This window comes from Coregonus lavaretus (genome assembly GCF_964263955.1).
Source record: "Coregonus lavaretus genome assembly, chromosome: 9".
Taxonomy (NCBI): Eukaryota; Metazoa; Chordata; class Actinopteri; order Salmoniformes; family Salmonidae; genus Coregonus; species Coregonus lavaretus.
The window spans coordinates 54284848-54305413 of NC_139996.1; the positions used below are offsets into that span (position 1 = coordinate 54284848).

At 41.8% G+C, this 20566-nt stretch overlaps 1 protein-coding gene across 1 annotated transcript in view; it reads left to right on the top strand.

Annotated features, from left to right (window-relative positions):
- Positions 1–15260, top strand: part of peak1 (pseudopodium-enriched atypical kinase 1) — a 269483-nt gene extending 254223 nt beyond the window's left edge. Inside the window, exon 8 of the mRNA XM_084169057.1 lies at positions 10423–15260. Coding sequence (XP_084025183.1) covers positions 10423–11763 — 1341 coding nt within the window. The 3' untranslated portion in view covers positions 11764–15260. The remainder of the gene's footprint in view (positions 1–10422) is intronic.
- Positions 15261–20566: the final 5306 nt, after the last annotated feature.

The window sequence follows — 20566 nt, forward strand, 5'->3', positions numbered from 1 at the left end:
TAGTTGATTATTTGAATCAGCTGTGTAGTGCTAGGGCAAAAACCAAAACGTGCACCCCTTGGGGTCCTGAGAAACGAGTTTGGGAATCCCTGCAGTAGAGCGAGAGAGAGCAATGTGGATTGATCTGGTTGATTGACAGCTGGGGTCCCTAGTGGCAGGACGTTTCATTAGTATTCAACCCCTTTGTTATGGCAAGCCTAAATAAGTTCAGGAGTAAACATTTGCTTAACAAGTCACATAATAAGTTGCATGGACTCACTGTGTGCAATAACAGTGTTTAACATGATTTTTGAATGACTACCTCATCTCTGTACCCCATACAATTATCAAACACAGATTCAACCACAAAGACCAGGGATGTTTTCCAATCCCTCGCAAAGGGCACCTATTGGTAGATTGGTAAAAAAAAAAAAATATGCAGACATTGAGCATGGTATAGTTAGTAATAACACTTTGGATGGTGAATCAATACACCCAGTCACTACAAAGATAGAGGCATCCTTCCTAACTCAGTTGCCAGAGAGGAAGGAAACCGTTTAGGGATTTCACCATTAGGCCAATGGTGACTTTAAAACAGTTTAGAGTTTAATGGCTGTGATAGGATAAAATTGAGGATGGGATCAACATCATTGTAGTTACTCCACAATACTAACCTAAATGAAGGAGTGAAAAGAAGGAAGTCTGTACAGAATACAAATATTCCAAAACATGCATCCTGTTTGCAATAAGGCACTAAAGTAAAACTGTCAAAAATATGGCAAAGAAATTAACTTCATGTCCTGAATACAAAGCGTTATGTTTGGGGCAAATCCAACACAACACATCACTGAGTACCACTCTTCATATTTTTAAGCATGGTGGTGACTGCATCATGTTATGGGTATGCTTGTGATCGGCAAAGACTAGAGAGTTTTTTAGAAACGGAATAGAGCTTAGCACAGGCAAAATCCTAAAGGAAAACCTGGTTTAGTCTGCTTTCCAACAGACACTGGGAGACATTCACCTTTCAGCAGGTCAATAACCTAAAACACAAGGCCAAATCTACACTGGAGTTGCTTACCAAGATGACATTTAATGTTTCTGAGTGGCCTAGTTTTCACTTAAATCGGCTTGAAAATATATGGCAGGACTTGGAAATGGCTGCCTAGCAATGATCAACAACCAACTTTACAGAGCTTTAAGAATTGCTAAAATAATAATGTGAAAGTTTTGAAAATCCAGGTGTGCAAAGCTCTTAGAGACTTACCCAGATGAACTCACAGCTGTAATCGCTGCCAAAGGTGATTCTAACATGTATTGACTCAGGGGTGTGAATACCTTTGTAAATGAGATATTTCTGTCTTTCATTTTCACTAAATTTGCAAACATTTCTAAAAACATGTTTTCACTGTCATTATGGAGTATTGTGTGTAGATGGGTGAGCATTTTTTTTATTGAATCCATTTTGAATTCAGGCTGTAACACAACAACGTGGAATAAGTCGGCAGGTAGCTTAGTGGGTAAGAGCGTTGTGCCAGTAACCGAAAGGTCGCTGGTTCTAATCCCCGAGCCGACTAGGTGAAAAATCTGTCGATGTGCCCTTGAGCAAGGCACTTAACCCTAATTGCTCCTGTAAGTCGCTCTGGATAAGAGCGTCTGCTAAATGACTAAAATGTAAATGTAAATAAGTCAAGGGGTATGAATACTTTCTGAAGGCTCATAGGGGCTGCATTATTTACATGGCAGAAAATCCCTCAGCGCTCCACACAGCACTTCAAAGCCTTCTCTCCACGTTAAGGGCAGGCTCAAGAGAAGGAGTGGTTTTCCTGGACGCTTTCCCCGAGAAATAAGCCAAACAAGAGCATCCACATGCAGTCATAATAGCCGAGCGACCCAATTAAAAAGATTTCCACCCTCCATCATATCAATGTGCCCCAGTTGTGTGCAGGAAGATGGCTCTCTCTGCTCCCCCAACACATCAACAAAATAGATCTGTTTATGCGTTTGTGTCATGACTATTTAACAGCTTGTTTATTATTCGCAGTCAGTCAGCTTCTCACAGATTTGCGGGAGATTGTCATATCTCCAAGGTTTTTGGAAAGCAATTTCTATTTCAAGGTTAGGCTTCTGATAGCTCTATACTTTCAATATTTCATTTTAACATCCTTGGGGAAAAATCACTCAATTCCATTTAAGTCAATTTTTGAATTAATTCAACTAGGCAAATCAAATTCAAATTGAATTTCAATGCAGTATGCATTTATTATAATAATTTGATCCCAACCCTGGTTTGTTATATTGCCTTATTCTCACAGAGAAGTGTACCACTGATGGTGGGAGTGGCTATTTCTAGCATTGAATCAATTCGCAGTTCACATAACACTGTGGGTGCAAATAAACAGTCACATTGACTCTCATCATTTCATAACAAAGATGATGAGGAAAGTAAAGAAATAAAGTAAAGAAATAAAATGCTAGGCTATATAGAACTGTCAGGGTCACTCATACCTATTATTTTCAGTTCAAAGGATGGACAACGAATTCCTATTACCATTTAGATTAAGTTTTAAGTATGACAATTCTGTTTTAGTTTAGTCATCAATGTGCACTTCTAGGTTTGTTGTCCTATTTCCCAAGTAGGCAAACTTTTAGACTAACTTTGATTAAACCAAAATAGCCACAATGTTAAAATTTAAACACCTCATCAACCTGTAAAGTCAAAAATATTTTTTCTCAATGACAAATTCTGAGGTTTCTGGAGTTTAGATTTTTGACAGCGCCACAACATTAATTTGTTATTGTAATAACCATCCAGTAACAGCTCACCAATATGAAATAAAACTATTATGCAACTATAGTACAACTGAAAGCCCAAGGGTTATACTGTCCTATATTTCTCCTTGTTTAGTGCCATATAGTATCTGTGTAGGCTCCACCCTAATTTATGTGTTCTCGGTCACCTGGAGCTGCATGGCAAATGGTCCAGAAACAAAGGACAATGCCCAAGGACTAGTCAGGCTTTCCCCCTCTGAGGGGCCAAAATGTATCTCTGTTACAGTCTCCAGAGGACTGACTATTGAATGAGTGATAGATACCAAACATGAATACTATACCATTATTCTTTCTGAAACTTGTTCACTGAGGAGAACTCTGATGCTATCTATATGGATGTATGATCTCTGTGGTAACTTGTATTTGTACAGGGTGAACTCTAAATTACTCTGAGGTTTTATTGTCCTCAGGAATTCTGTGTTATTTACATTTGTCTAATCCCCCACACAAGCTCTTAAATGCTGTGACACCCTATGGAGATAGGGCCTGGGAGTGTTTAGGTTACTGTAAACGTTTGATTGGTCAATAGTGGTTGGTTTTGGGTTGAAAGGTTACACCTTCAGATGTTTAAATGGAATGAAATGCCTTTGTTCTCTCTTATCCTGTATCCAGTCCATGGAGGAAGGTTGTATAATAGATTTTACATTTACATTTTTAGTCATTTAGCAGACGCTCTTATCCAGAGCGACTTACAGGAGCAATTAGGGTTAAGTGCCTTGCTCAAGGGCACATCAACAGATTTTTCACCTAGTCGGCTCGGGGATTAGAACCAGCGACCTTTAGGTTACTGGCACAACGCTCTTAACCACTAAGCTACCTGCCGCCATTCTCATTTCCTAGGCTTCTAGGCCTCTTGTCTAATAGGCATCTCTTTGTTCATGCTTTGTCTTCTAATTTAACTTTAGGATTAATATGCCTAGAATTATGCTTTGTTAATGTCAGTATTGCCTTGTAATTTAAGCTTTATGCCTTGTATGTGAATCCATTCATTTGACAAAGTAATTAAATAATTCCATTCTCAGACATTTCTTGATTGCCTATTGTAACTCGACTATAGTGTTCTTGCATATTGCTAAATCATCTTTATGGAGTCAGATAAACCTTTTAATAGGCTAATTGCTTAGTCTTATTACTAGCATGAGAGGCATTTATAATATCATATATACTGTATATACACATGTCAAATATACACTGCTCAAAAAAATTAAGGGAACACTTAAACAACACAATGTAACTCCAAGTCAATCACACTTCTGTGAAATCAAACTGTCCACTTAGGAAGCAACACTGATTGACAATACATTTCACATGCTGTTGTGCAAATGGAATAGACAACAGGTGGAAATTATAGGCAATTAGCAAGACACCCCCCAATAAAGGACTGGTTTTGCAGGTGGTGACCACAGACCACTTCTCAGTTCCTATGCTTCCTGGCTGATGTTTTGGTCACTTTTGAATGCTGGCGGTGCTTTCACTCTAGTGGTAGCATGAGACGGAGTCTACAACCCACACAAGTGGCTCAGGTAGTGCAGCTCATCCAGGATGGCACATCAATGCGAGCTGTTGCAAGAAGGTTTGCTGTGTCTGTCAGCGTAGTGTCCAGAGCATGGAGGCGCTACCAGGAGACAGGCCAGTACATCAGGAGACGTGGAGGAGGCCGTAGGAGGGCAACAACCCAGCAGCAGGACTGCTGCCAGAGCCCTGCAAAATGACCTCCAGCAGGCCACAAATGTGCATGTGTCTGCTCAAACGGTCAGAAACAGACTCCATGAGGGTGGTATGAGGGCCCGACGTCCACAGGTGGGGGTTGTGCTTACAGCCCAACACCGTGCAGGACGTTTGGCATTTGCCAGAGAACACCAAGATTAGCAAATTCGCCACTGGCGCCCTGTGCTCTTCACAGATGAAAGCAGGTTCACACTGAGCACATGTGACAGATGTGACAGAGTCTGGAGACGCCGTGGAGAACGTTCTGCTGCCTGCAACATCCTCCAGCATGACCGGTTTGGCGTTGGGTCAGTCATAGTGTGGGGTGGCATTTCTTTGGGGGGGCCGCACAGCCCTCCATGTGCTCGCCATAAGTAGCCTGACTGCCATTAGGTACCGAGATGAGATCCTCAGACCACTTGTGAGACCATATGCTGGTGCGGTTGGCCCTGGGTTCCTCCTAATGCAAGACAATGCTAGACCTCATGTGGCTGGAGTGTGTCAGCAGTTCCTGCAAGAGGAAGGCATTGATGCTATGGACTGGCCCGCCCGTTCCCCAGACCTGAATCCAATTGAGCACATCTGGGATATCATGTCTCGCTCCATCCACCAACGCCACATTGCACCACAGACTGTCCAGGAGTTGGCGGATGCTTTAGTCCAGGTCTGGGAGGAGAACCCTCAGGAGACCATCTGCCACCTCATCAGGAGCATGCCCAGGCGTTGTAGGGAGGTCATACAGGCACGTGGAGGCCACACACACTACTGAGCCTCATTTTGACTTGTTTTAAGGACATTACATCAAAGTTGGATCAGCCTGTAGTGTGGTTTTCCACTTTAATTTTGAGGGTGACTCCAAATCCAGACCTCCATGGGTTGATACATTTGATTTCCATTGATAATTTTTGTGTGATTATGTTGTCAGCACATTCAACTATGTAAAGAAAAAAGTATTTAATAAGATTATTTCATTCATTCAGATCTAGGATGTGTTATTTTAGTGTTCCCTTTATTTTTTTGAGCAGTGTATTACTGCCCACTACATCTGTTTTCAGTTCCTTTGAATTTCTCAGTCAGAATGCTGCAGTCAGAGAATGTGGCCTGTTAGAGAATGGCTGCTCCCTGTGTGCTTTGATCAAAGTGGGGAGAATGAGAGAGACAGTGAGCTGCACATGGTGTCACTGGGGGTTATGAGGAAAAGAGAAGCGCTCCCACCAATGCCTGTGACAGCGTGGACTCTCCTCTCCCAGCTATGCACAATATTATGAAATGAACAGTAATGCTCATTTGATGCACATCTGAAGAAAGGGATGAGACATAGAGAATCTCTCTTTCTCTTTCTCTCTTTCTCTCTCGCTTGCTGTCTCTTTCTCTGGACCTTCCCTGTGGATTTTGAAGTTACAAAAAAATGTGTTTTTGACTGAAGTTACAGAAATATGTTTTTCACAATCTGATGGTGATCTATCAGGACCTCTTCAAAAAAAGTTGTCATATGTTGATCATGGACCCTAAGAGGAAATGCTATTTCTTGCAAAGTTTTGGAAAGCTCTCGTTTTGGATTTGGTTAATGTATATTGTATGAGGTGTATGACGCCTCTGTACTCCAGTCTAGTGCATTCACAAAAGTCCCAAGCCATTGCAGCATCTTTAGCATAAAAATTAAAGTACATGAATATACAGAAGCCCTGAAGCCCAAGGCAAAAAAAAAAAAAAAGTACAGTCTTGGAATTATCTTGTTTGAACCACTTAGTATCTTGTTTGAACAACTTTGTATCTCGTTCGAATGACTTAATTGTTCTTTGTCTAATTAGACCTCTTTTGTTATGCAGCTTGTCAGACCGTGTAATGGTTGCTGCAGCCATTCATTCACCGATTCCATTACATTTTACATTTGAGTCATTTAGCAGACGCTCTTATCCAGAGCGTCTTACAGTTAGTGAGTGCATTCCATTTTTCATCCATTGATATGATTATTCATTGCAGTTCTTTGATAGCCTAAAGCAGGGATGCTTTTGAATGGCAGCGCATATAAGTGGGCAAGTGTGGAGCGAGGGGCAGAGCGTAATTTGAGCAGATTTAAAGAATTGTGTCTGCCTTCTCTCCCGCTCCAATTTCCCTGTGGTACTGCTCAGCCACAAGCTCTGGGCATGCTCTGCCCAGCATTTATCGTTTCCTTTATCACTATTATTTTAATTAGGCCTATTCAGTTGTCATTATTTAGCCTACCCCACCCACAGTAGGCTATATATAGTTTATATTCTACTTTCTACTATAAATGGAGGTTTTAGGTAGGCAATACATAGGTTACTGTAACATTTATATCGTTTTTTCTTGGAATAGAAACACCATAATATAAAACATTTAATTAATTTAAAATGTCTTAAACAAATTGTAAATAATAAAGGCCAGTATCAGCTTCTTTTCATAAATAAAAGGGAATAAATTATATTAAACTGCAGCGATCAAATGATTTGCGCACAGCAAACACCAACAAGCTTCACATGTGCATTGAGCGTGGGAAATGCGCGCTACAAATTAAATATTATTATTATAAAGACAGAATAATATACATGTAAAAGCTTAATTACATAAAGGAATATTAGTGGGAATATAGCCATAATATAAAGAAGAGAATGGAGATTGGAATATATTTCAAAAGCGTAAAATTGAAAAATACATTGATGAAGAGTATTTTGTGTATATCGTTGACCAAAAACTAAACAAAATGTGGAAAAAGTCAAGGGGTTTGAATACTTTCAGGGCATATTTACCATTCAGGGCATTTGAAGCTGTGCAGAGTTCTTCATGCCTTCTACTGAACCTGGTCTGATATTGCAATTTGCAAAAAAGATTTGTCCTGTCCCTTAGGGGATTTAGATAATTAAACCGTATTTTAAGGACTGCAGATTACCGCCATGGAGCTGTTTTAATGCACCAATAATCTGTGTTCTCTTTTGGTGATATCACCATTGCGCATGCCCTCATTGACAGTCTGTTCGATTACAGCCAAAAGCTGTTTTGTGGGGTTTGGAGTGTGTCTCTTTATAGAACGTCTGATCATGCAGTTGCCTGAGTACTTCTTAATTATAGACAGTGTAGTCTGGTACAGTGACCTCCCTTGTCCCCTGGGCGTATGACTATAGAGGTGTCATTCTGGAGATTTAAGGGCTTGTTTTTCAGAGTGGGTAATAGGCCCAGATGAACGTAGCTGGAGCCCTAAACACACTTTTCGTGGGGACAGAGGGGTTGCAATCTCTAACGAACAGTTTCAGATGTAATGTGCGTAGGCGTTAGTAGTCGAAACGCGGTGCAGTTGTGCATCCTGGTATTCTGGCTGATTTGTTTTCTGTAAATAGTTCACCAAAGTTTATTGTACTGGCCTTCATTGTTATTTACGATTTATTTAAGATATTTTAGATTAATTAAATTGGTTTATATTATGGTGTTTCTATTCCAAGAAAAACAAAAAATAATTGTTTTTACGGTAGCCTATGTATTGCCTACCTAAAACATCTGTTAATGCATTTGAAGTCCTTCAAACTAGAAACTACATATCCTAATGTTAGAAAGTAGAATATAAACTAGATATAGGCTGTGGGTGGGGTAGGCTCAATAATGACAACCGAATAGGCCTAATTAAAAGAATAGTGATAAAGGAAATGAAAAATGCAGATCATGCCCAGAGCGAAATTGGAGCAGGAGAGAAGGCTGTTCGAATTATGCTCTGCTCCTTGCTCCACCCTCGCCCACTTACATGCTCTGGCATTCAAAAGCAGCCCTGCTTCAGGCTATCAAATAACGGTCAATTAATAATCAGATGATTCCCAACCAAACTTACTGATCTTGAGCATTCGGAAAGTATTCAGACCCCTTCACTTTTTCCTAATTTTGTTACGGTACAGCCTTATGGATTAAATTGTATTTTCCCCTCATGAAGCTACACACAATACCCCATAATGACAAAGCAAAAGCAGGTTTTTGAAGTTTTTGCACATTTAGAAAAAATAAAAAACTTAAATATCACATTTACATACTGTAAGTATTCAGACCCTTGACTCAGTACTTTGTTGAAACACTTTTGGCAGCGATTACAGTATGGAGTCTTCTCGGGTATGACGCTACAAGCTTGGCACACCTGTATTTGGGGAGTTTCTCCCATTCTTCTCAGCAGATCCTCTCAAGCTTTGTCAGGTTGGATGGGGAGCGTCGCTGCACAGCTATTTTCAGGTCTATCCAGAGATGTTTGATCAGGTTCAAGTCCGGGCTCTGGCTGGGCCACTCAAAGACATTCAGAGACTTGTCCCGAAGCTACTCCTACGTTGTCTTGGCTGTGTGCTTGGGGTCATTGTCCTGTTGGAAGGTGAACCTTCGGTTCTGAGCGCTCTGGAGCAGGTTTTCATCAAATATCTCTCTGTACTTTGCACCATTAATCTTTCCCTCAATCCTGACTAGTCTCCCAGTCCCTGCCGCTGAAAAACATCCCCACAGCCTGATGCTGCCACCACCATGCTTCACCGTAGGGATGGTGCCAGGTTTCCTCCAGACGTGACGCTTGGCATTCAGGCCAAAGAGTTCAATCTTGGTTTCATCAGACCAGAGAATCTTGTTTTCCATGGTCTGAGAGTCCTTTAGGGGCCTTTTGGCAAACTCCAAGTGGGCTGTCATGCCTTTTACTGAGGAGTGGCTTCCATCTGGCCACTCTACCATAAAGGCCTGATTGGTGGAGTGCTACAGAGATGGTTGTCCTTCTGGAAGGTTTTCCCATCTCCAAAGAGGAACTCTGGAGCTCTGTCAGAGTGACCATCGTGTTCTTAGTCACCTCTCTGACCAAGGCCCTTCTCCCCCGATTGCTCAGTTTGGACGGGCAGCCAGCTCTAGGAAGAGTCTGTGGCCTTAAAGAGGATTTCTGTAGAGCTAACGATGAAGGAAATTATCACTAAGAGCCATTTGGCTTTAGAACAGAGCTGTCAGATTCTTACGAGAGCCTCCTACATGGTTTGAGTAAAAGAGTATTAGGCTAAATGGTTCCAAACTTCTTCTATTTAAGAATGATGGAGGCCACTGTGTTCTTGGGAACCTTCAATGCTGCAGACATTTTTTGGTACCCTTCCCCAGATCTGTGCCTCGACACAATCCTGTCTCGGAGCTCTACGGACAATTCCTTCAACCTCATGGCTTGGTTTTTGCTCTGACATGCACTGTCAAATGTGGGACCTTATATAGACAGGTGTGCCTTTCCAAATCATGTCCAATCAATTTAATTTACCACAGGTGGACTCCAATCAAGTTGTAGAAACATCAAGGATGATCAATGGAAACAGGATGCACCTGAGCTCAATTTGGAGTCTCATAGCAAAGCGTCTGAATACTGATGTAAATACATTTGTCTTTGTTTTTTTAATTACATTTGCAAACATTTCTATAAACTTGTTTTCGCTTTCTCATTATGGGGTATTGTGTGTAGACTGATGCGGGAGAACAATTATTTAATCCATTTTAGAATAAGGCTGTAAAGTAACAAAATGTTTAAAAAGTCAAGGTGTCTGAATACTTTCCGAATGCACTGTATGTTGCCCTAAGAGTTGTACAAGGTTGGTAGAATCGTATAAAAAATTATTCACAGCTGTAATGGCTGCCAAAGGTGCTTCCACCAAGCGTTAACTCAGGGGTGTGGAGACATGCAATTTCTATTATTTTTCTTTCATTTTGAAAATGTAGAGTAGGTTGTGTAGATCGATGGGGGAAAAAAATCTAATATAATCCCTTTTTAGATAAAATTATAAGTCAGCAAAATGGAAAACTGTGCAAGAGATGTGTAAACTTTCTCTAGCGACTGTACATGAATATCTTAGTAGTGTTGTAGATGTTGACTGCCTTTTTCTCTCTCCCTCTCCCTTTCTCCAGATCTGTCGGTGTAACGTGAAGGCGACCCAGCAGCAGTTTTTCCACAGCCTGGCGGTGAGACAAAGCCTTGCACTCCACTTCAACATCCAGCAGGACTGTGGCCACTTCCTGGCCGACGTCCCCCCCCGCCTGCTGCCCTGGGAGGAGGAGGAGGAGGAGGAAGAAGAAGAGGAAGATGATGAGGAAGGGCAGAAAGAGACCGAGGATAAGGAGTCAAGTAGGATGAAGGAGACTGTCGAAACTACGAATGCCACGCAGAACGGGCAAGCCGAGGAGGCCCAGATCCCAGGCCACCACATGGGCACCACCGGCCGCCTGCGCAGCCGGGTGGTGGTGATCACCCGTGAGGTGCCCTTCCAGACCGTTGCTGACTTCGTTCGGGAGGGCGCGGTCCGGCACGCCCGCAACCCGGACCTGTACGAACGTCAGGTGTGCCTGCTGCTGTTACAGCTGTGCTCGGGCCTGGAGCACATGAAGCCCTACCACGTGACCCACTGTGACCTGCGCCTGGAGAACCTGCTGCTGGTGCACTGCCACCCGGGCAACCCCTGGAACTTGGACCTGCTCGAGCCCAACAATAACAGCAGCAACAGCGCCACCTCCGGGGCAGGTGCTGCCAACGCGGCCACCAACGCCACCTGCCCCGCCCGCCTCATCATAAGCAACTTCTCCCAGGCCAAGCAGAAGAGCCCCTTGGTGGTGGACCCTGGCGCGCTGCGCAACCAGTCGCGGCTGGCGCCCGAGATCGTCACAGCGACGCAGTATCGCAAGTGCGACGAGTTCCAGACGGGCATCCTCATCTACGAGATGCTGCACCAGCCCAACCCCTTCGAGGAGACGCCCGAGCTGAAGGAGAGGGAGTACACCTGGGCCGACCTGCCGCCACTCCCAGCCCGCTCCCTCTACTCCCAGGGCCTGCAGCAGCTGGCCAGCCTCCTTCTCACCGTCAACCCCTCGGAAAGGATCCAGATGGCCGAGGCCAGGGCCTGCCTGCAGTGTCTGCTCTGGGGGCCCCGTGAGGACCTCTTCCAGGCGCTCAGCTACACCAGTGGCCACACTTCAGGCGCCAACTCCAGCCAGCAAGAGACCACCCTCCAGAACTGGCTTGACCTGAAGCGGACGCTGATGATGATCAAGTTTGCAGAGCGCTCGCTGGACACGGGCTGCGGCGTGAGCCTGGAGGATTGGCTGTGCTGCAAGTACTTGGCCTTCGTGACCACAGACACACTCAGCCGAGTGGTGCGCATCCTACAGCAGCAACACCCACAGTCCCAGCATCTGACCCAGTCTCAGCAGCACCTAACCCAATCCCAACACCTGACCCACTCCCAACCACTCTGAGTTCCATTACTCACTAGCTACTCACTACTCATTCAATTCTCTCTAGACTCGTATCGCTATGCTAACTGAAGATCTTAGACTTCCCTTCTCGTCTCTGTCCTATCCCTTCAACAACGCAACCAAACCATGAGCAGAAAATAAAATCTATGATAAAAACTAATAAATCATTAGCCTTATTGTGGACTATGACGTGTGCAGTGCTCAGTTGTTTCATCAGTGTATCTTTTCTTTTGGCGGGAAAAAGTGTAGGGGGTGGGTGTTTATCAAAATTAAACCTGCGTCAATGTACGATGAAGTGCTCGGATGAGACAAAAAGTTATTTGATACTGCAAACTGGCGAATAGTCCTCGCTTGGTAAAATCTCAATGAGCTTCAATGAACTAGTAGGAAAAAAACATAAACCCTCAAAGGATGCTTGAATGGCTCTCAGCTGGCGTTGCCACAGCAACAGGTTATCTCCACATTCAATTCAATGGGCCCTGATCGGAAAATCCAATCTCCTCAGACTTCAGTCTACTTTCACATTATTAGCAAATAATTAAACAGGTCCTCTCTGCCATGGTTTGTTGTTCAGTTTATAGTATGTGACAATAATACATCAGCACTGAGACTGGATATAGGCCTAGTGATAGTGACCACATAGCCCAGCCAATCTCTGCTGGCTCCAGTTGCTCTGACATCCCCTTGTTCTCTGTGTGTTTGTGTAGCCACCTCTCAAAACTGTCTCAGACATGAGTCCTATTGGGAATTCAGAGGGATTTAGCCTTCAGATCAGAGCTATCCTAACTAGAGATATCTGTCACCTTGAACTAGCAGTTTGAATAATGCAGTTAGTTTAGCTTTGAATGGATTTCAAGATAGAATGTCAGCGCGTATAGTGTAGTGGTCGTGCTTGCCCCAATACTACAGCTCATTCAGTTCAGTCCTAGTCTAAACATCTCCAGTTCTTCATCAAGGTGAATGCATTGTAACACAGTTATTTGAAGTGTCCTTACCACTGCTTAAATACAGTACATGAGTCTGCAATCAATGCAGGCTGCCATGTTGCTTCTTAGTATCATTGATGAGAAGTTACAGTAGTTGGACATGAAAGCACTCCCAATGTAATTTGCTAGTTTCTAAGCAAAACCAGAACTTTGAATACTAGGAAGTCTGTTTTAGTTGTGTGTTTCGTGGACAAACACTATTTTTACTTTGGATATGTGCAATTAATGTAAAATGTTATTATTAACTATGAAAATGACAGTACTTAAACATGTACGTAGCCTACTTTTATCACAGTATGCAACTTTTCAGTTTTTCTCGCTTCCATTATTATTTCTGGCACATAACTGGTGATGACGTTTAGCTGAAAACGCAGGATTTAGTCTCAAACCCTAATTTTGGGAGCTAGGACAACATTATTGCAGTGCGTAGGGGGACTTTTATGTTTCAGGGACTGCCTGTTGGGTTTTATTTTTTTAATTTGTTTGTAGTCTTTAATTATATATATTTTTCATTGTATTTGTTCATATAAGATGCTTATGTGTTTGTAATTGACTGGTTCTGGCCTGGGGGATATGATCAATGTTTGCACATTCAGTTGAACTCAAGCGCTCCTAAACGGAGAACAGGTCGTAATAAAAAGCAGTTCTGGCCTGGTAATGCTGTTTAGTCTGGTTTAACCAGGCTAGTTCCAGCCCTCGTGGAAAGAAACACGCTGTGTTTTGCTCAGCAGCAGCACATGGAATGTAGGAGTCTGCCTGGACTCGAGTGAAACTTTGGTTGGAACTGAAAGGATCCCATGAACCTGGACTTATTATTCTCAAGAGACTGTCAGCCACTCAGCCTCCATTTTGGGGTGTTTCGCTAGTCAACCACTATACATGACAAGAGCTCCCGATCAATAGAGAACGGCCACTACCTTAAACCCTGCTCCCTGCACATCAATACTAACCACACCACCCAACCACTGAGATTCATCTGCCTGTTGTCCCATCACTATATATCTGTTTTATGGGCTGCCATGGGAACCCACTACAACCGTTGCAGATACATATCCATCCCTCTGCCTCATCAGCATTGGTGTTACCACTGCACACAGTCAGCTTGTGGTCCATTATAGGCTAACGAATGAGCTTTGGCTTTATGGCCTGTGTCTGTCTGCCTGGAATCAATGCAACTGAAATACATGGCTTACATTGGCTTTGCTTCTATCAGTTAGGGGGCCTACTAAAGACAATAGAGACTGTTGGTGTGCTTTTGTGATTTAACAAAATGAGAGATTTCGGCAGATCACACATACTTTGGACTCACAGGTTGACGTCTCTAGCAGTGCTAGTTCGACACAGCAGATTCCTATAATAGGGATTGTATAATGTAAAATTATACATTGGTTATGTTGATACCTTGACACAAATACTCAGCAGAGTACCCTGATATTTCTTTTCTGTAACCTTCTAGATTTATATATCCACAATTGGGCAATGGCCTCCGGCATAGTATATTTCTGGGGTTTACTACACACATTGCACAACAGACTATTTGATTTCCAAATATAACAGGTGTATGACTCTGAAACACATATTTGGGATTCCTCTTGTAATGTCTCATCATCCTGTACGTGTCCATGCAGGTTTGGTTTCTCTTAGTAAGTATTTAACTGTTGTACTTATTCACCTCTACTCATCTAACAGCATCTTGTGAGAAAAATGGCCAAACCCTGCCATGGTTTCCTTTCTATATCCAAATGAATAACATGACATAGCAGCCAGCCACTCACTAGTTAGGTCAGTGGGGGAGAACTGCTGGGAACTACTGTGAGGAAGGGATCCTGTGTATTTAGATATAGGGTCAGATGTGATGTCAAGGACATCGAATGCAGCCCTATAGGTGACTCCAGGTCAAAGAGTCCAGGTCGCTGTATTGGTTAATATACTGAGGAATGCATGTGGACTGCACTGGTGGCTGTCCTTGTATCTAGAGAGTGAACATTTATATTATCTAATCTAATGTAATCTTAAATCCACACTATTTACAGAATTTACAGTGCACCGCTATCAGTCTGCCACGACAGACAAGATACCATGCATCCGTTTAAAAGGAAAAGCTTTACTTTTTTGTCTCATTTGTTTTGGGAGAAAACTGGTGAATTGGTTTTTCTGTCCAGAAGAATGTTATTGTAAAACTATAGTGTTCTCACCTTTGGGAAAAAGAGTGTTTGCATACAGATTCATGTACAGTATTTTCCCCTCTTGTAAATGATAGTTAAACTACTTTAACAGCCAGTTGGGAGGAGGGTTTTTGAATGAATAACAAACACCATTAAAAACGCATTGTTCATGGATAGTGTTGCCAACAGTGAGTTTTGCAGTTTTTTATCATTGCATTTTAATCGCCACTGAACATAAAAAGTAAGCTCTCTTGGCTTTCTATATATGTGTATATCTCTTGGCCTATTGCCATTTTATTGTTGATCAAGTTAACTGATATTAACACAACAATAAATGTATGTTTTTATATACATTGTGTGTGAGATCCCATTATTGCCAATCCGTGTCATCCGTTTGCATGTCCCTCTTGTGATGATAAAGTGTAACAACTGACTAATACAAGGGCTGCATCTCGATAGTCTAGTTGGCTTCCTTATGAGTTAGGATCCTCCCCTTGACTCCTTTCCTTTATTTGCACTGATGTGACAAAGCAGGACCGGAGAAAGCAAATACCTTGTAGTTATCCACTAGGTTGCTTTCATGTCTTCTATGCTTTCAGATTATCGGGGCAAATGAAGGAGATGACACACTGGGGAGAAGCCACTCTAGAGTATTGAGCAACTGTGGTTTTATCAGTTCATCTGCGTGAGTTGAATGCTTGTTAATTGTCAATCTCATATAAGTGAAAGGTATGTACAGAGCTTCAAGACGCTTTTGGCATTTGGATATGTTGGTCATCATGATGGAAACATCAGAAATGGGGAGAATCATTTAAAATTTGACTGAAAACAACAAGCAACTCCAATGATCAAATGGTGATCGAGTTAAAATGGAATCGACGGCATCCCTGTCAGACTTTCTAGCTCAATATTTAGTTTTTATTCCCAAGTCTGATTTCAGGACTCTAATTTAAATGTAAGACCTATAAATATTAAAATAGCATGTAATACTTAAAGTGACTGTCCAGTGTTTCCAGATTTCTATAAAATATATGAGTGAAATAGTTTTCCTTCCAAAAAAGTGTAATTCAAGTAATTCTCCGGTACTTTTGTATACTTTTTAGCCAGTAGTTCTGAAAGTAGCGTGTAGAAGCCAAAAGTGGTTGCTGAAAATTGCGTACTACGTCACATATGTGCAGAAATATGTGCCATGTCATTGCTCTCGCTCGCGCTCTGCAGTGTGTGCATCTTACTAGCTGTCACTCAAATGGTGATGGGCTGAAGCTCATTGGCTAGAACTCAAATTACCAGGGGGGCAGGCCCACGTGGGGGAAAATGTAGGGAAAATGGCACAGCACACCTTTCAAACTATGGATTTCGTGGTTAATTGAGGTAAGACAATCATTCTGCTCATAGATTATGCATATATGAACTACACATTGACACATCCAGCCCAAAGTGGAATGTTGAAAAAAGACTTAGTAGTTGCCAAAGTTCGGGAGCATGTCTTTAAGTATGTTAAAAAGCAGCTTGTCTGTGTTGGAATGTTGTGGGCGTACCCCAACAACAGAATGGTGTGGGCGTATACCGGTCATTACAAATATTAATGTGAGTAGACAGCTGATTGGCCAGCTCATCCTCCCCAGGAGGATGAAATCATCATTTATGAGGAAATAGCAAGCATTTTTGAAAAGGTCTGTTTGAGATTAACGTTTGAGGTGGTGTTTTTGAAGTGTTTTTTTTCTCTCCAATTGATGCTTTGGCCACAAATACTAGTATAGGAGTCGACAACATTATTTAGGTATGAGTTAAGAGAATAGGAACTTTTAAAAGTGTGAATAGAAAGGTTCAGAACTTTTGTGAAACATCAAAGCACAGTTGAAAAATATATGGCAAATATCAATCCAATATGGATGGTGTTAAGAGATAGGTGGGAGGGGTTGAATGGAGCTGAAGGTTGGGACTAATAACAACTAATAACAACAAGATAACTAATGTAACACATACTGTGTCCGTAGAAAGTATATAGGTTATAGGTTAAGAACTTTTGTCAAAGAGCACAGTTTGAAAGATATGGCAAATAGAAATGAAACCGGATGGACATCAGAAATAGATGGGAGAGGTTGAGGGTAGAGGAAGGACAGGAGTAAAAACAAACAAAATAGAACTATTGTAAAATAGACTGTTTCCATAAAATGTATATAGTACGTATAAGCTGGAAGTAGAGGCCTAAGCGTTGTTGTTCACAAGTTTACTCCAATTAGGAGAGGGGTGGTAGGGTTAGAAAGTAATTAAGGAAAATATATTATAAAATACAAATATGTATATACAGTGAGGGAAAAACGTATTTGATCCCCTGCTGATTTTATACATTTGCCCACTGACAAAGACATGATCAGTCTATACATTTAATGGTAGGTTTATTTGAACAGTGAGAGACAGAATAACAACAAAAAAATCCAGAAAAACGCATGTAAAAAATGTTATAAATTGATTTGCATTTTAATGAGGGAAATAAGTATTTGACCCCTCTGCAAAACATGACTTAGTACTTGGTGGCAAAACCCTTGTTGGCAATCACAGAGGTCAGACGTTTCTTGTAGTTGGCCACCAGGTTTGCACACCTCTCAGGAGGGATTTTGTTCCACTCCTCTTTGCAGATCTTCTCCAAGTCATTAAGGTTTCGAGGCTGACGTTTGGCAACTCGAACCTTCAGCTCCCTCCACAGATTTTCTATGGGATTAAGGTCTGGAGACTGGCTAGGCCACTCCAGGACCTTAATGTGCTTCTTCTTGAGCCACTCCTTTGTTGCCTTGACCATGTGTTTTGGGTCATTGTCATGCTGGAATACCCATCCACGACCCATTTTCAATGACCTGGCTGAGGGAAGGAGGTTCTCACCCAAGATTTGACGGTACATGGCCCCGTCCATCGTCCCTTTGATGCTGTGAAGTTGTCCTGTCCCCATAGCAGAAAAACACCCCCAAAGCATAATGTTTCTACCTCCATGTTTGACGGTGGGGATGGTGTTCTTGGGGTCATAGGCAGCATTCCTCCTCCTCCAAACACGGTGAGTTGAGTTGATGCCAAAGAGCTCCATTTTGGTCTCATCTGACCACAACACTTTCACCCAGTTCTCCTCTGAATCATTCAGATGTTCATTGGCAAACTTCAGACGGGCCTGTATATGTGCTTTCTTGAGCAGGGGGACCTTGCGGGCGCTGCAGGATTTCAGTCCTTCACGGCGTAGTGTGTTACCAATTGTTTTCTTGGTGACTATGGTCCCAGCTGCCTTGAGATCATTGACAAGATCCTCCCGTGTAGTTCTGTGCTGATTCCTCACCGTTCTTATGATCATTGCAACTCCACGAGGTGAGATCTTGCATGGAGCCCCAGGCCAAGGGAGATTGACAGTTATTTTGTGTTTCTTCCATTTGCGAATAATCGCACCAACTGTTGTCACCTTCTTACCAAGCTGCTTGGCGATGGTCTTGTAGCCCATTCCAGCCTTGTGTAGGTCTACAATATTGTCCCTGACATCCTTGGAGAGCTCTTTGGTCTTGGCCATGGTGGAGAGTTTGGAATCTGATTGATTGATTGCTTCTGTGGACAGGTGTCTTTTATACAGGTAACAAACTGAGATTAGGAGCACTCCCTTTAAGAGTGTGCTCCTAATCTCAGCTCGTTACCTGTATAAAAGACACCTGGGAGCCAGAAATCTTTCTGATTGAGAGGGGGTCAAATACTTATTTCCCTCATTAAAATGCAAATCAATTTATAACATTTTTGACATGCGTTTTTCTGGATTTGTTTGTTGTGATTCTGTCTCTCACTGTTCAAATAAACCTACCATTAAAATTATAGACTGATCATTTCTTTGTCAGTGGGCAAACGTACAAAATCAGCAGGGGATCAAATACTTTTTTCCCTCACTGTAGATGGATGATTTTAAATATGTTATTGGACCATAAACAGATATGGCTCATTAACTTTTACGGACCAAATAATGATGATCCACGCTTCTTTGAAAATATATATAATAAATTATCAACCCTGCAAGCAATACAAGACTCTATTATTATGGTGGGAGATTATAATACTGTTATAAACACCTAAATGGACCGTAAAGGAAATCACACTACAAACTATCACCCTCATGCTCTTAAGGAAATCATGAATGTCATGCATATACTGGAACTAGTGGATATATGGAGGCTTAACCTCTTAAGGATCTGACCCTTTCAATTTTCTCCTAAAATGACATACCCAAATCTAACTGCCTGTAGCTCAGGACCTGAATCGAGGATATGCATATTCTTGATACCATTTGAAAGGAAACACTTTGAAGTTTGTGGAAATGTGAAATTAATGTAGGAGAATATAATAAATTAGATCTGGTAAAAGATAATACAAACAAAAAAACATGCCTTTTTCTATTTCTTTGAAATGCAAAAGGCCAATAGATGGCAGTAGTGTGTGTGTGCAAAGTTTCAGATTGATCCAGTGAAGCGTTGCAATACTGGACTATTTTGTATCAAGTCTGCCCAAATGTGCCGAATTGGTCAATTGATACATTTTCAAGTACATAACTATAGAGAACAAACAAAAATTATATGGTAATACAAAATGTAAGTTTACACACTCCCAGGAATGTCATACATGATGGATCATTAGCTTATACACTAATTTTCACACATCTAGATGGCCGGGCGGGGTGGGTGTGGAGCCAGAGACAGCAGGGGTTCAAACTGTAGAACCCAGTTCCTACATTTGAAAATAAAAACTGATTTTATCAAACTAAACTGTGCTACATTTGATCTCTGGGACCCTTAGGATGACAAATCAGAGCAAGATTACTGAATATAAGTACATTATTTACCTTTAGAGGTGAATGTATCAAACCAGTTGCCGTGATATGTTTTTTGTTGTTGTTGTGCACTCTCCTCAAACAATAGCATTGTATTTTTTCACTATAATAGCTACTGTAAATTGGACAGTGCAGTTAGATAAAAAATAATTTAAGCTTTCTGCCCATATAAGACATGTCTATGTCCTGGAAAATTTGCTGTTACTTACAACAGTCATGCTAATCATATTAGCGCATGTAAGCTCAACCGTCCAGTATACGGGACACCGATCCCGTAGAGGTTAAATATCCTGACCTAGTGAGATATACATGGCGGAGGCTCAATCAAGCTAGTCGTCTTGACTTCTTTCTTATGTCATTCTCTTTGGCACCAAAAGTTTTAAAAAGTGTTGATAGGGGACAGAATGCGGTCGGACCATCAGATAATAGGCATATGCATTACTCTTACTGAATTTACACGTGGGCGAGGATGTTGGACATTTTATCAAAGCCTATTGGATGATAACTTGTTTTTAACTAGGACAGAGGAATTTATAACCGCATTTTTCCGACATAACATAGGTACAGCAAATCCCCTTATTGTATGGGACACTTTTAAATGTGCCTTTAGAGGCCATGCAATTCAGTACTCATCTCGAAAACAAAAGCAATTTAGGTCAAAAGAGTCCATACTAACAAAGGAAATAGAAGGTCTAACAGAACAGATAGATAGCAATACAAACTGTACCATAGAGGCTCAGAATAAGTTAGAGGAAAAACAAAAAGAAATGGAGGAACTTATTCAAGAAAGATCAAGTGTAATAAAT